Below are 16821 nucleotides of genomic sequence, written 5' to 3' on the forward strand. Positions count from 1 at the left end.
GTACATACATTACAGAATGATATTGTTAATATTTCACCATTTTATACAGAAGATAAACACTATGTCAATAAAAAATACTTGTGCTCACATATGATTCATGTAAGTAAAATGGTTATTAAGAAACATCGTCGCGTGTTACATTCAAAGTCCAAGTTGATTGTTAAGTACATCAATGACTATTCTCAAGTATGTCCTAATAAATGTACGTATGAGTTTGTATCTCATCGAGTTTAAACCAAACTAGATAATCATCATACTGTTATAATAGTCATTGCAGTTTTTATCTCGTTTGCAAGCGTACTGTTATCGCTGTTTGTCTTTAAATAGCTAGTGAATGAAATTTATTAACATTTACAACGATGAAATCTATGATAAGTGGCAGTTTTTGAGAGAAAAAGTAATGGAATTATATGCTAACGTAGAATCCGTGACGTCAGTGTGTGGAGGTAAGCGTGGGCATAAACACTAAGTTATATGTAGTTCATCAGGTCAAACTAGCCAACCAGAGCCAAGTTTTTGTGTATTATATTTCGTTTATTACATGTCGCCTACGATATTCTATTTTGGTCATGACGTCATAAAACGTACCCGCATTTCGATGGTGAACTTAAAGGCCTAGTTTAAGGAATGTTTGGCATGATAACCCCCTGCTGTGCATCATCTGCTAATTGCACTGGTGTCACAGTAGGGGCCAATTTCCTGTATATTGGTTTATTGACTTTTAGGGTCCAATAATATAATGAAACCTCCAAAACTGCACAGCATGATACTCAGATTGGAAATCTTATAAGAGGGATCAAGGCAAGTAGATTAAGATCAATACACAGAGGGTGTGTACTATACAACGATTGGGGGGGGGGGGGGCACTTATAGACAGCTTAAACTAGGCCTTAAAAGGCGCACAATAGAGGTTGCTGCAAAAAAGTTTGTTTTTTAAATCTTAATGCATAATGTAAAACTCGTTTGACTTTTATGTTAACAAAGAATATGATTTGTGTACTGATACAAAAAATAATAGCCATGTTTTGGCGCTGTTTTAACGTGGGAAATCGTGGCCACGTAGTAAATAATTCAATTTTCTTTTCTAAAAAGCCTACCAAAGACGATTCAGTACATAAATCCGGTGTTTTGTTTCTGTTTTTGCCATTAGAGTAAAATGAGTTAAACATTGAACTGCAGTAAAATTAAAAATATATAAAAACAACATGTTTTGCACCAACCTATGGTGTAGGCCTTTAAAGCAAAACATTATGTTCAATTTGAAATACATGAACTACACAACCTACAATTTCAAATGCATCATATCTTAAAAACATGTTTTAGTCATTTCGTAACGTAGCCAACACAAATCTACATTATTTTATTTACAAACAACCGATACGAACTTTGCATAGCTTTACATGTGTGTTTGGATTACGTGCACATGGTAATGTCAGCAACCAATACCGCCAAACAAACTTTGCACAACAAATCACATCAAGCATATGCACACCTTTTTGCATAACGCCATTATATGTCGCGTTTATAGGACGAGGTTTACTCTCGGGATAAAAAAACCCAGATACATATACACACAAATACCCACGGGGGTAAATCCCCCCCGCCCCTGCTTTCAGTGTGTTTAATTTCATATAACCTTGAACTGTTCTATATTTCAGCCTCGTGTCTGGTGACGGCCCTGGGCTATGTTCTAATAGGAACGATGACGATCAGTATGTATTTATTTCTTATTCGATTTGGTTGGACAAGGAAGCAGTGTTGCAATAATAAATGAAAGTCAAAAGTTGTGTTGCCTATAAACCATAGATGAGTTTCTGTGAAAAGAGAATACCTTTCAAGATGTATTCGAATTGAGTTATTATTTTTTATCATTATTATTATTATTATTATTATTATTATTATTATTATTACTATTTATTATTATTATTATTATTATTATTATTATTATTATTATTATTATTATTATTATTATTATTTTATATTATTATTATTAATTTAACATACTCATAACAGTAAGTGACAGTTACTTATTTGAATAGAAATAAGTTCAATAAAAAAATAATCCAATTAATGGCGCCATTTGCGCTTTTCAGGAAAAAGAATTATTTTCTGTAAATGCTCAATTATTTTTTTACAACAGAACGCGCTTCTTTAATCTTTTAACGACGACTTACCAATGTTACAAGTATTGTGATCACATTACACATTCAAGTTCATAGGTTGATGTCTGATCCGAGCAACTACAGGGAATCCATTTTGAGTATATACAGGGTGATGAATCACATGACTTCAAAACAAGACAAAATTTCTACAAAATTCCGTCAAGTTGAAATTTCGACCAAGGATTGCATCGTTAAAATACAATAAAATCTTAAATATTTCACACGAGTAGAACCAGAAAATAGCATAGTCTTTTAAAGGCTAAGAAATATTTTTATAAATTTTCTGTCACAAAAGTTATTTAGAAATTAATGTCACTTACTTCATTGTTTACATCGGTTGTGACCCGTGTGAGAACCCCGTTGAAGTCACGTGAATCCTCCCCCTGGTATCATTTATATCACAGTTTTTTAACAATTAATGTTTTGCAGGTCAAGTTCCCCAGATCTTCAAGATCCTCCGGAAGCGATCCGTCCTGGGAGTCAGCTTCTACAGCATGCTGCTGCTGCTTCACGCCTCTTCCGCTACCGTCGCGCATGCGCTTCTTAACGGCTTCCCTATAAGGTTACTTGCTCTCTTTTTGCACACACACTTTATTATTATTATAAATTCTAATAATTGTATTAGGAGCTTGCAGGACAGAACAGATGTATATCTTTTGCATACAAATTCAGTTATATATATCCCAAAAGGTCATCAATGCGTCCGCGCTTTTACTTGTTAAATTTAATTCTATATCAATACAATTTATTATTGATTTACAGTACAGCGAAAACCTTATCATTTAAAACTTCGTGCCATCCTTTTCGAGCAAGTATCAGGAAAACAAAGTAAAAAAAACCCCGCAAAATAAACAATACAAAGACGATCGACTTAGAGGTATAATCAGAGATTGAAAAATGTTTAAAATCACTGTAAGGTGAAAACTCGCTGTGTCGAGGTCGATGGGGCCTCGGGAAATACTTCGAGATAACGAATATTCGATACAACCGGAATACAAAAAAGTGTATGACTTAACAGAACATCGAGATAACAGAGTTCGACAAAGCGAATTTCGACTGTTTGTCTTAATTAGATTTTCACTATTCCAGCGCTTGGGGAGAACACATTGTCCTACTTCAAGCCTATGTTGTGTTGGTCTGCCTCATGCTGCGCTACAACGACCGCTCCCTGGCAGCTGTGGCCTTCATGATCGCCTACGTAGCGTTTATGTCCCTCCTGCTTCTGCCGTCTGTCCCGCCGCGTCTCGTTTGGATCCTCCATTTCCTGTCGCTGCCCGCGGTTGCCCTCAGCAGAGTAGGTGTTGGTGTTAACACATGTTTTATGGTAACGATCCCAGAACAATGTGTGATGTGACGTCACTAACGTTAAAACAATCGAAGTTCATGTAACAGCACTTTTAGTTACATTGTAATGCACCAGTCAATTGTAACCACAGCCCCCTCCCCCCTCCCAGGTCCGGGGGTATACCGGGGATAGCCGGGGAAAGGGGCCGTGTTTTTACCTTTTAGGTGGCCCCGCAGTGCCGGGTGAATGCGGTGGTTTTTGTCTATGCACGGGGAATGGGCTTTACCTAGGGTCCCTGGGGTGCGGGGGCATTTGGCGCGGGTTTTACCATCAGTTCGTCCCGATTTTGCCCGGGCTTGGCTGGACCGAAAGTCAAAGTCCCCGTTATTTCCCGGACCAGGGGTGGCGTGGTTACAATTGACTGGTGCATAATATTAAAGTGATGTGCAATTTCCTAGGTCACACAAAGGATGGATACAAAACTAATAACGGAATGCTTATCAATTGATTCCAGCTCAAAATGTAATGGTTCTTGTTTATACACATATAAAATAATTCTAAAACATGATTTTACCAATCAGAATTAAAATTTGAAATAAGCACTATATAGTGAAGACTGTTTCAGGGACTCCATCATATGGTTAATGTTGGCATTAAGATGTAACTTTACTTCGACCCTTGCTGTTATATCATCATTTTTACAAGCATTTTGATCTCATTTCATATCAAATTAAAAAAATCCACGTTTGTAACTTTAAAACGTGAATGTGTCCTTATAACGTGTATGCCTCTACATTTCAGTTGCTTCAAATATACAAAATATACCGAACTAAGAGTCCAGGCCAGCTTTCGGCGACGTCAGCATTTCTATGTATTTTCCAAGGTGTTGGAAGATTAGCTACGTCAGCATTGTCAACTGGTGACGTCATCATGACGTTGACATTTACAGTTGCAAGTCTTCTAAATGTATTACTGTTCGTGCAGGTGATGGTTTACAGAAGACGCCTTAAGAAAGCTTCGTGAAGTATAAACATGCGTTGCTCAAATCTGTGTTATCGCATACGCCATTTCATTGCCAGTGTGTTCAGAATGACGTCATGACTTCTCGCATCCAACAGAGGGATGCCTCTTTCACAAGAGTGAAGAATGCGTTCGAAACATTATCTTGACGGATGTCGACGGAATACACAATTTTAAACACAAACTGCGATTGTGCTGTTCATCAAAGGCAAACATGTGCAGTTTAAGTTGATGTTGTGGGTTGTTTTTTGGTGCATATATGTTGGAAGAGATCCAGATACAAATTCACACAGAGTACGTGAATATCATGTATATTGGGTGTTTTTTGTATTGTACGTATGCAATATTTCAATCCGAATGTAAGCATTTGTAATTAATGTGAGTTATGTAACTTATACCGCTATTAATTAAATTGGTTGTGTAATATACCCTAATACCCTATGTTGAAAGTTTTTAATTATGGTATTTGACTTGCAATTGTCACCTTGCTGTCGGAAAATAAAGTTAATTTTGAATTGCATCTTATTATTGGTTACTCAATGCTGAAATACTTATGAGTATGAGGCCTTCCCCAGGGCGAAATTGGGTGGGGAAGGCTAAAAATTAACAATCTTTTTCTTACACTAAATGAGAGTAATTGCTATTACTTTGCAAACCCCTTTCAATCCCTTCCGGTTTGGGCGCATGTGAGTTTGGTTGGTGGTCACCAAGCGGGACAAGTGGGTTTTCTTCGGGTTCTACGGTTATCAACACGACACAAGACCACACTTTCGCGTAACATCGCGCCAATAAGAGTGAAATAAGTTTATATAACTTTCTTCACAATCGCTGTAAAGTAAATAAAGTTAAAACCAATCCCTTGGAAACATTAAATCCATATAAACGTTTCACGTTTTCTAGAGTTATTCCTCATACCTCTTCCAACGTAGATTTCCGTATCGTTGCCACTTCTTGCGCAACAAGCTCTATAAGCATGGGAATATTAATACTGAGCAGACGTTAATATCTCCAGATATGGAGAGTCCGTTCTACTATCTATCGTGCAGCTGGAACATTCATGAAGGCTACTTTTTGATACCCGCCTCATACCGTTCAATTAATGTAAATGTGTATATAAAAACTACAGAAATAAGCTCAGTAGCCAAACGTTTAAACATAAACTGGAACTAGCTATTGGGTTCCGCTTAACACAACTGAATCCATCTTCTTTTCGAACGTTGCTAATCGCTTATTCATTATATTTAGATCATAAGCACGCGGGCACCGTGCACCGCAGTGCTGGGGCTCCCTTTAATATTTGTAAACACACCACTTTGCTAGACAAGCAGCTGAGAGCCCGGCACTTGTACAAAATAAAAGGGGGGCTCCAGCGCGGCGGTACCCGGTACCCGCGCACGCTGATAATATCAATACACACGGGCCGCTTCGCAGCCGCGAACAGCTTCCCGCATACCACACACACATCTCTCGACACACTACTACTAGTAAGAATGGTAGAAGTGGCCGTCATTATAGCCTCTTTACAACATTGGAACCATTGAACGAGATTGGAGTCTGTCTACAACGTTGGGGATTATATGTGATATAAGCACCAGTGCTTGACATTTAACAATAGAGCCTCTGTAGGACACTGATGCCTTTTTACAGCAAAAGAGCCTCTATTCGACGTTTGAGCCATAGTGCAGCACATATGCTAAGTCATTAACCCTATACACCAATTTAACCATAGACTGCTTTTTTGAGGCTCTTATTGGAGCATTTATACGACACTGTGGTATTTACAGACCAACTGAAAAACCTCTATACAACGTTAGAACCATTATATAGCACGTATGTTAAACACATTAAAGCAAACTATACAACGTTTGAGCCATTATATTGCTCATATGAAAGGTTATTACCCCACTAAACCAAACTAATCCCAGTCGGCTTTATTACGGCTCTCACTGTAGCCTTAATACGACACTATGGTTTTTACAGTTCAGAAGAGCCTCTATACATCGATGAAGCCATTGTAGAGCACATATGATAATTAATAAATTAATTATCCCAAATTAACACCAGGGTGCTTTACTATGGCTCTAAGTAGATCCTTTATTCAACAATTTGTCCTTTGTTTAACATTAGGCAGGTTTCTGTTTATACATTAGCAAAGCCTTTGTATGACATTGCAGCCGCAGTGGGGCTGTGGAGCTTATATGCGACACCGAACAGTACAGCAATTCATGCTGCTATTATTTTTTCATTCTATTCATCTATCAATAATGTCTGACATTTGAAGAAAAAAAATATTTTACCTTCTTTGTATGATATTATAGCATCGGTTATGGGTAGTCTATACGACTCTGAAACGTAAACCAAATTATTGTTCTTTATAGACCATTAAAAAGCCTTGACACCGTCAAAATATCTCTTTCGTATGACGTTTGAAATGAAGATAATTTTTCATTTATTTTTGTTTCGATCAATAATGTATGCTTCTGATAAAGTTGTAGGTAAGACAAAGACGTGTTTTTCAAATGTTCTCTTATTGTCCATTGGGATTAACCTCCGGGTTGTACCGTTAGCCCCATGCTACTGGTGTGGGAAATCATTTTGCAACCATGTTTTGAAGAAACCAGACGTGTTTTTCTCGAATTATAAGTTCTTCGATTCTTTCCTTTATTTCATTCTTGTTATATTTGTATTTCTTCTCCTCTTTTCATTTTTTTCTTGTTGCTTCTTTGGTGGGTAGAATGGGACGTCATCATTACAAATGCCCAGTGTGCGCTTACTCGCGGCAACGCATGACACCGCACTTTAAAAGCAATCAAGAAGGCGGTGAAAGTCACCAAAATTGACTGGAGCATTGGTCACTGACTCCGATTCATCAAGTGAACGAGTGTCTGGTGAAGCGTATGTTTAAGGTTCAACATCGAGCCAGGAGAGACCACAATCTGGCCCACGGGCAAGGTCTTTGTCCGGGCTTTCGGGCATGCACTAAGAAAGGTCCAGGGCCACTTTATAAACGAATTATTCAGCCAGGACGGAGTCCAGGTCATCGACGAACCATCACTGTTACGAGCGTTCAAGCAGATGCTGGATTCATCCGGTCAGAGACCTGACCCTAAATCGTCAAGTTCGAGTTCGTCAAGTTCCTCGAGACCTGCGGTCAGGCCAACAGCTACGTCGCCTCCGCCTGCAGTGGCTTAACTCAGATCTTGGGGCGGGATGGCACCCATGAACTAAGGAAAGATACGTGTCCGTACAAAAGTACCTTATGACACAGCTTTGGAGCTCGTTGAAGCCATTCGATCTATACACCGCAATAACGCTCTCTTTTTATCTTGATTCACGAGGCACTTTCTTGTTCGCTAATCGGAGGGTTTATGTGCTGTGTAAGGTGTCTCGTTTTTTGGACTTACTTCTGCACTGTCGGCTAAATGTTTTGCCGCACTGAAGGCTACCCTGTCGAAACCTTTCCGAACCGCACGAAAGCGTATCTTGTCTCAGTCAAGAAAACGCCAAACCGTGTTGAAAATCAACATAAATGATAACACGGAGATTGTTGTAATAAAACAGTCGATACGCGTATTGGCGTCCCAACCTAGTTTGAGAAATATGAATCAAACGAACGCCATATGATGTCGACACCGGTGATAAACAGACAATGGCTGTTGCACTGGGGTTATTGCAAACATGCAGGCATTTGAAAAGGTGGAACACGAAGAAAATGACTACTTTGTAGTAAGTGTCTCTGACCACAATACTAGTTACCTAGGGCCTGTATAGGTACCCCTCACAGTTATCTCGGACTCTACCATATCCAAAAGTATTTTGCAACCGGGATTATATGCCCTATTCGGCATTCGAGTTAAGTCAGGTGTTTGCAAAGTCATGAGCAGGTTGTGGTATGTAGGCCTAGTTAAGACACTTAACAATAACCGACCACAGGAAGTTTTTTGCATCTGTTCTCGGACAGAAGTTCTTGGCTCTCCGGCAACAAATGGGTAAGCAGTTAAAGCATTCTGCATAGGCTGAACGGTTACTTTATTACCTTTCCGTGGCATCCACTAGTTCGGTTGACAAGACTTCGGGGGCCAGCACAAACAGTGCCTCACGAGAAGAGAACTGCAACTGTGGCTTGTCCTGCCATAACCACTGTGGTTGAACAGACAATGGAATGCCGACCTGTTCCAGTTGAGGCAGAGGTCTGCCCTGATAAAAGCCCTCAAGCTACTCACTATGTAGATGTATGTCCTTCATTGTTACGTTAAACCTCTCTGAGGAGATTGACGCTCATCCTGTGGTCGGCTTGTATCCAGTGTTTGAGGGGCCGTGAGAACAAATGCCATAGCTCACAGTTGAGATATGCCCTCCGGCTCTGGCAGCGGTTGAATCATGTCTGTTATTCCCGCTCCAGGCGAAAAGGTCAAAACCCTCTTCACCGGCCAGGTTAATGCCGGAAGGTACAGATTAAAATAGAATATGTATATGGTTAGAGAGCCTGCCTTTTGAATTTGAAGAAAGTCAAAATAATATTGACCTCTCGATTTGAAGTAACTCGTGAATGAATTGTTTTATATACCCTATTTTGATGAAACAGGATGTAAACAGATTTATATACAAAATACTTGTTAACAATAGTGATATTCCAACTAGTCAGCAAGAATGGTTGTTATTGTATGAAAATATGAATATGAATTGGAAAATTGTATATAGTTATGTATTCAAATGTACAAAGGACCCACATATGGTTGCAAAAATGAGTAGCCCACCGAATATTACCAACTAATTCTTTGTTATATAAAATGAAAATTGTTGACATTAAACCATGCTCCTATTGTATAAACTGTGAAGAAACGCTTATACATTTATTTTTGGATTGCCATAAAATACAACCTTTGCTAGAATATATAATATAAAAACTGATCAATGCTGATCCCAGCTTTACCATTAATAGTATGTGAGTACTACTTGGATCTGGAAATAAGAATGTTAAGTTAGATTTACTTTTTTAGAATACAAAAAAAATCATATTTCTTTGTAAAAGGAAAGAGATAGTTCCAACTGTACTTGGTTTTAAAAACAGTCAATTTAGCATGGATAATTTATTATGATACAAATTTACCAGTAACAAATAAGTGCAATTGGACAATTGTTAGACGTTTTCTGCTTTAACTACGTATCTGGTATAAATGTATTAAACTAGTTTACTTTTTTTCCAAATCTTATCAATATGATGTAGATATACTTGCATGTTTTTGGTTTGCCTTTTTTTCTTGTTTCTTCTAAATTAAATTTCATGGATATTCTAGCAAATTTATAAATACATATAATATTCATATAATGTATCTTGATTGATATTATTGTATGTTACACATGTATAATGTTTTATTTTATGATATTTATTGTATATTATATATTGGTGAATAAATAAATTAAAAGTGAATGACGAAAATGTTACCAAATTAACGGCAACGAATTCTTCAATATTTGAATCCGTTAGCAAATGCCATTACGCAACAGGAAAACAAGCCAGCTCGAGAAGATCATGGACCCGTGAGTCCGAGGATCAGTTCTGCCTTGACTGAGCAATCGAAATCGAATTTGCAAGGTGCCTGGACAAAAAGCCCTCACTGACAGCAATCGGAGAGAAGATGCAGCAAATGCCAGCTTTGGCCATCTTTGGCTGGAAAACTTAATGAATATTCGATGAAAGGAGATATGGACGTTAGCGAGACGTATCATGAAGTGCTAAATATTTGTATGTGTTGTTATAATGAAACAAACAAATTGAAGGTCACTTCATGTATACTTTCAATAACTTATTGTTAAATGTACCTTTTTTAAATTTGTTTCATTCGAATCATTGCCATTAATCACATTGTTTTGTTAAATTTATAGTCTTTCTGATTGTCATTAATCGCATAAAAATACAAAAGTATAGGCATATAAAAAGTAAAAATACAATTAGGAAATAGTACAAAAAGAGGTTAATGTTGTTTTTTGTTATGAGTTCCCTTGCTAGTCTGCTGGCCTCATGGTGGCGCAAGAGTGAACATATACTCACCAGTGTATGCCAAACACTGGTTACTATATGGCCAACGAGCAGACATAACATAAGTACGAAGCCGTTATATATTAATAAATGGTAATGGAGTCTTTGTAAGACTTGACATTATTAAGACAAATAACGAAAGGCCAAAATGCAAATAATTAAGTCAGATGCTTTACATAGGCTCTTACTAGAGCCTTTATTTTATAAAAACTGATTGTTATATAAAACATCTCAGAACTACTAGATAACAATACATTTGAGAGCCTTAGTACAAAAGGTGAGCCATTGTATAACATTAAAAAGAGTTGTGAACCCTTTAAATCTACTCCAGGCTGCTTTACTGAGGCTATCATTGGATCCTTTATACGGCACTGTGGTATTTGCAGACAAGAAGAGCCTCTATATAACAGTGGAGCCATTATACAACACGTGTTAAGCCGGTGTATGGCATTTTAGCCCTTATTTTGCACGTAGGCCCTTGTAAAGCATAAGAACCTCTATACAACGTTGGACTCATTATAAAGCACATGTGCAAGCTTATTACCCCACTTTAATCCCAGACTTCTTTATTGCGGCTCTCATTGGAGCCTTAATACGACACCGTGATATTTGCAGCCCAGAAATGCCTCTATACAACATTGGAGCCATTATACAACAACTGTTATGCCGGTGTATGATATTGTAGCCTCTATACGACACCGGACTTTTTTAAGGACATGGACGCCATTTTAATATACATCTTCCATATGACGTTGAAGCCTCAGAAGGGCAATTGAGCCATTGTTTCACACCTCGATCCATTATTATATGACACTATCATATTAAACCCATTGTCGTATTGTGGCTCTATACAGATCATGTATCTAAGAGCCTTTGTATATCATACTGGAGCCGCTGTAGAGTATACCTAGAGGTACAAACTTTTAAGTAAGTTGTTAGTTAAAGGCCTCGTTCTATAAAGGTTCTGTCTCTAAACTTATTTCTAGGTCAAATAACTGTACATGTGGAAAAAATGTCTCATGATGCTTGACCTAAAAACATAGAGCTCGACCTTAAACCTCCTCTTACTAGGTCACCGTACCAGTTTAAATGAGATTTGTCCTGGTAAAAGTGTGTTATCATATACAAGCATCGTTCTAGAAGGTCGCTTTCAATAGCCTTTAGGTAGCATCTATTTTAAGAATTACTGATATGCCCCACTGGCAGGGGTCAAAACCAAATGACCATAGGTGATCTCGAAATGTAGTAGGCTGACTAATCTTATGTTGTTAATTAGGTCAAGGCCAATGTCGCCGATTAAGGGATTGGTGTCAAAATATGCATACGTTTGTTTTACATGTACAATGGCCAGACTTTTTGAGGTTCAGACGATAGGTCTAATGAAACTTGACTTATAAACTTTGTCTCAACCTTGAACTTCCTCTTCATAGATCACTGCACTGGTTTAAAGGAGATATGCCACTGTGTGACAAAGTGATGACATTTACCCTAAAAGTCGCACTAAATGACCCCAAGATCGCATGATTCGTAAAGGTCAAGGTCAGCCAAGTTTACTCACCAAGTTCGATGCGATTCTATTTTTAAATTATGATAAGGGTTAGGTTGTTAAATGGAACTCATTGTCTGATATGGGTTGGGTTGTTAACTGAGACTCATTGTCTAATTTGGGTTTGGTTGTTACATAGGACTCATTGTCTGATATGGGTTAGGTTGGTACATAGCAACCATTGTTTGATATGGGATTGATTTTCATATGGGAATAATTATCTGATATGACATGTACTTGGAATTTGGGTTATATAACAACGTTTAAGCTCTTTGTCCCTTTTTTGACTTGAGGGTTAACAAAATTCTATATTAGAGGTATATATGCCCATGCAGCGGGTAATGTGTATTTGCATTTGTTGCTGATTTGGTTTTAGGCGCAACTGGTCATTTTCATATAGAAATCGAGGAGGACCTTGTTAATGTATAATATCAATAGAGAAGAACTGTGACTCTACATTGCCGTATCACCTGACAAACTTAAACCTCCTCCGATGACTATGTTATGCACACAAAAACCTAACCCCCGTGATTGGTCATTTTCAAACTTGGTAATGTTGCAATGTCATCTTTTACTATTTGACCAATCTCTTTGTCTTGATTTTTTAACGAATACCATGCAATGTTATCAGCTCGTCATATCACTTATACTATCGAGGTCAATGTTTTGAACTCTTATCAGGTCAAAGCTTTACAAAATGTTCAGGTTAAATGTTTGAACTATTTTCAGGTCATTTTTGAACACTCTTAAGGTTATGCTATTTAGCACTGTTTTGGTCAAATATTTCAACACTATTCAGGTCATGTTTAGTTGGGACGTGTTTTGAACTCCATTCATATCATGTTTTGTCAAATGTTTGAACACTATTCAGGCTGCTTTTCAATACTATTTAGGTCATGTTTTGAATACTAGTTAGAATATGTTTTTGAACACCATTTAGGTCATGTTTTGCATGCTGTTCAGGTCATGTTTTTGAACACTGTTCAGGTCAATGGCTTGAACACTCTTCAGGTCGTTTTGAACATTACTCAGGTCGTCATGTTTTGAACACTAGATAAGCACATACATAATGAATTGAATTGACTTGAATTTTTGTTTAAGTATGCTTGATATATTTGAAAAAAAAAGTTTTGTCAACTGTATTCATTTATAAACTTACTCAAAATTATACCCAATGCATTAGGGTGTTTATATTTACCATTGAAGATTATATATTGTTATAATGTACTTTTATTAGTTTTATCTAGTTTGGAATTGTTCATTTATTAAATGAAATATTATGTTTTTCTTTCAAGAACGAATGAAAAAACCGTTTATTAAAACATAAACAAGGCGACACAGACATATGTAATATTGGGTCGATTGTTAAAAAAATAAAGTTAGCAACGTTATTAGCTACATCATTGTTAACTTTTAAACTTGAAATAGTTGATGATGTGCTCATGTAATTGAACAAAATAAGTACAGCTGAAACATCTGTCTCAAAGCTTGTTACAAAACAGCAGATCACAAGTGTATGCATTTAACTTCTAGAACAGTAAAGCTTGGAAAGTAAACAACGATGACGTTAGCAACGTTGTTAACTTTAACAAAGTCCGTAACGATCGACCCATTGTTTGCAATAAACAGTACAACACAAGTCATACCGTTACGTCATAAATGTTAGATTTGTAGAATTTAAATAATCTACCTGTTTCCAGGGGTAACTCAGGTATAACTCTGAACCAAATTGCGTTATTTACAATCCTAGCTACATAAAATGATTTGTGATATAAGAATAATGAGTTCTCTGCATCTCTTCTTATCTCTCTCCCAGACAGGTTTCTCGCTGTATTTTTCATTGTATTATTATATCAAATGTTTTTTTTTAAAATTTCCGTTGTCAGTCATACCAAACAATTTGAAAAATAACGCGAAAATAACACTAAAGTGTCACGCAATTGTAATTCATGAATTTCTCGAAAATAATACCAAACTGATTTTTTGGGGTTATTTTTGTCAATATATTCCAAAATAATTGGAATGAATAACCTGTTTTTGTACAATTCCCAACTTCTGTTGAAAGCCGACATCCAACAAATTGGGTATAATCAAATAGTAATTGTTGTCTTTAAGGACTGATATATATTTCCTTCACATTCAAATCCCGCAAACACTGCATATTTTTATTGGAAGTAACACCAATCCTTGCCAGTGAATATGGCATGGTAACGAAGTGCGCAAGCACCTTCTCAGAGGGATAGATACAATGGGATATAAATTCATTAGTCTAAGAGAACGTCTTGTGGCTACAGACAACTTAATCATTTCAATGTATATAAGCAAACTGGAACAAATGCATTTTTTAGCGTTTCGCGTATATTACAATCTTACATTTCCTTCTAAGTTAGTTCAATAACTGGATAATAACGCAATAACAAAGATATGTCATGTCTCTCTTTTCACACACTTTAAAGTAAAGCACCGTTAATTTTTCATTAAAACCATTTGCATAAGGCCGAAAAAACCTAATCCAGCATAACATATATTAATCTCCGAGATTTTCATGTATTTTTGGTTCTGATTGCAGCTTTTGGAGTGAATTTATCGTATATAAAGTAAAATGGTTTGCATTTAATAATAATAATAATAATAGTAACAACTATATTTAACGAAGGTTACATACTAAGTGTAAAATCATTACAGACATACTTCTTATTTCCAGCATGGCCTTCACCCAAAAAAGTATTACAAAAACACATAAACTAACTTACATATTAAGCAACATACAATCACACTATCACTATCATACATTTCTCATGTTATTCAACATAATTATACATGTATTCAACATTTCTTCGACAAACACAACTCAGTTTATTATGATCATTATAGATTACAATAATTTCAACCTGTAAATAATGTAGATATATTCAGTAAAACCAGATTCAATCAATATATTTTCAACATTTACACATTTGGTAGTATCCATTACAAGTTGTTGTAAGAATGTCATATACGTACATTAACACAATCCATGTAAACAATGTACTATTTATTATAATGTGAATTAAATAAAGTGTCAAGATTTTTTTTTCATAAGTGAGAATATTATTCTGCCAATAAGTAGCATTTTAATGCATGTTTAAAGGCTGGTAGCTTATCTTGACATTTAATGTATGTAAGAAGAGAATTCCAAATTTTCATTGCTTTATAGGCAAATGTATTTTTGATATAGTTTGTTCTAGGTTTTACAACAAAAAGATCCTTGTTTTCTGAAGAACGCAAGCAATAGTGCTCATTTTTGGCAAATGTTAACAATTCTGTGAAGTACGAAGGAGTCAAACATTTCATGCTTTTGAAAACAAGTAATGAAATATGATAATAGCACCTGTCTTCAAAAGAACGCAACCCTGACTGTTTGAATATGTTTCCACAGTGGCTAGTTCCCGACTTCATTATTAGCTTAATCGCTCTTTTCTGAATATTAGTGATTTTTGTGGTATCTGAAGAATGAGTAAGTCCCCAGACACTACAACAGTACTCCATGTTTGACATGATTTATGCATTATAATACAATAATTTCATCTCGTCTGTTAGATAATATGCTATTCTTCTGAGAAGTGCCAATTTTGAATTAAGCTTATATACTACAGTATTAACATGTGTATGCCATGACAATGTCTGATCAACATACACCCCGAGGACCTTTTGATATTTCACGTTTTCGACTGACAATCCATATATTGATAGTTCAAGTTGCATAGCATGTTTTGCCTTATAATTAGTACATGTACATAGAATCATACATTTGGTTTTGGATGGATGGATTGACATATTATTTGTCTTACATCAACAGTTCACACTATTAAGACTTTTTTTGTAGATCTGATTGAATGCTCAATATACTTGGACCTATTTTGTTTATCGTGGAATCATCTGCATATAAGTCAATTCATGAATTGGAAGAAATTAAAGGCATATCATTGATGTATATAAGAAAAAGTAAGGGACCGAGTATTGATCTTTGAGGAAAACCCGACATAGTTTTCATTTTCTCAGAATCAATGTTGTTCCCTTTCACAAATTGCATCCTATTAGTCAGATAGGACCTAAATAATTTCATAGACCTTTCTGTGAAGCGATAAAGTTTAAGTTTGTGTCAACTAAGTCAAATGCTTTTCGGAGATCGAGATAAATGGCCCCTATATTATCACCACTGTCTATACTCTTCAACCATGTATCTATAAGATGGGTTAATGCAGTCTGACATGAGTGATTTGGACGGAAACCCGACTGATTTTTGTGTATAATATCCGTTCTCTTAAAAAACATATGCAACTGAGACGCAATATGTCGTTCAAAAATCTTTGATGGTGTATTGAGAATGGATATAGGTGATAGTTTCCCGGTTCGTACTTATTTCCTGATTTGTGTATCGGGACAACAGAAGCTTCTTTCAATTTGTCAGGAAATATACCGCTTTTTATACTGTTATTGATGATAGAAGCTATTGCAGATGTTATGTTATCGCCACAATAGCGTAAAATGTTTGGTCCGATTCCATCAGGACCAGTGGACTTTGAAATGTCAAGTTTGCCAATGATGTGCTTTACATCAAGGGCTGTAATATTTTCCACATTAAATTGATGATGTCGCAATTTTTCATCCAGATATTTCTGCAGAGTAGAAAAATGTTCCTTAGCAAATGGTTTTTTTTCTTAATTATATTAGATATATTGGTGAAGTGAGAATTTAAGGCTTCCAATATTTCCACTGTACCCTCAAT

The 16821-nt window shown here is 36.3% G+C and overlaps 1 protein-coding gene across 1 annotated transcript; it reads left to right on the top strand.

Moving 5' to 3' along the window:
- Window positions 1-235: 235 nt before the first annotated feature.
- On the top strand, window positions 236-4982 carry LOC128220266 (mannose-P-dolichol utilization defect 1 protein-like). The gene is made up of 5 exons (XM_052928597.1): window positions 236-446; window positions 1659-1712; window positions 2592-2724; window positions 3252-3456; window positions 4249-4982. The coding sequence occupies exons 1-5, from the start codon at window positions 335-337 to the stop codon at window positions 4468-4470; spliced, it is 726 nt and encodes a 241-aa protein (XP_052784557.1). The 5' UTR covers window positions 236-334; the 3' UTR covers window positions 4471-4982.
- Window positions 4983-16821: the final 11839 nt, after the last annotated feature.

The sequence above is a fragment of the Mya arenaria genome, chromosome 15, assembly GCF_026914265.1.
Source record: "Mya arenaria isolate MELC-2E11 chromosome 15, ASM2691426v1".
NCBI lineage: Eukaryota > Metazoa > Mollusca > Bivalvia > Myida > Myidae > Mya > Mya arenaria.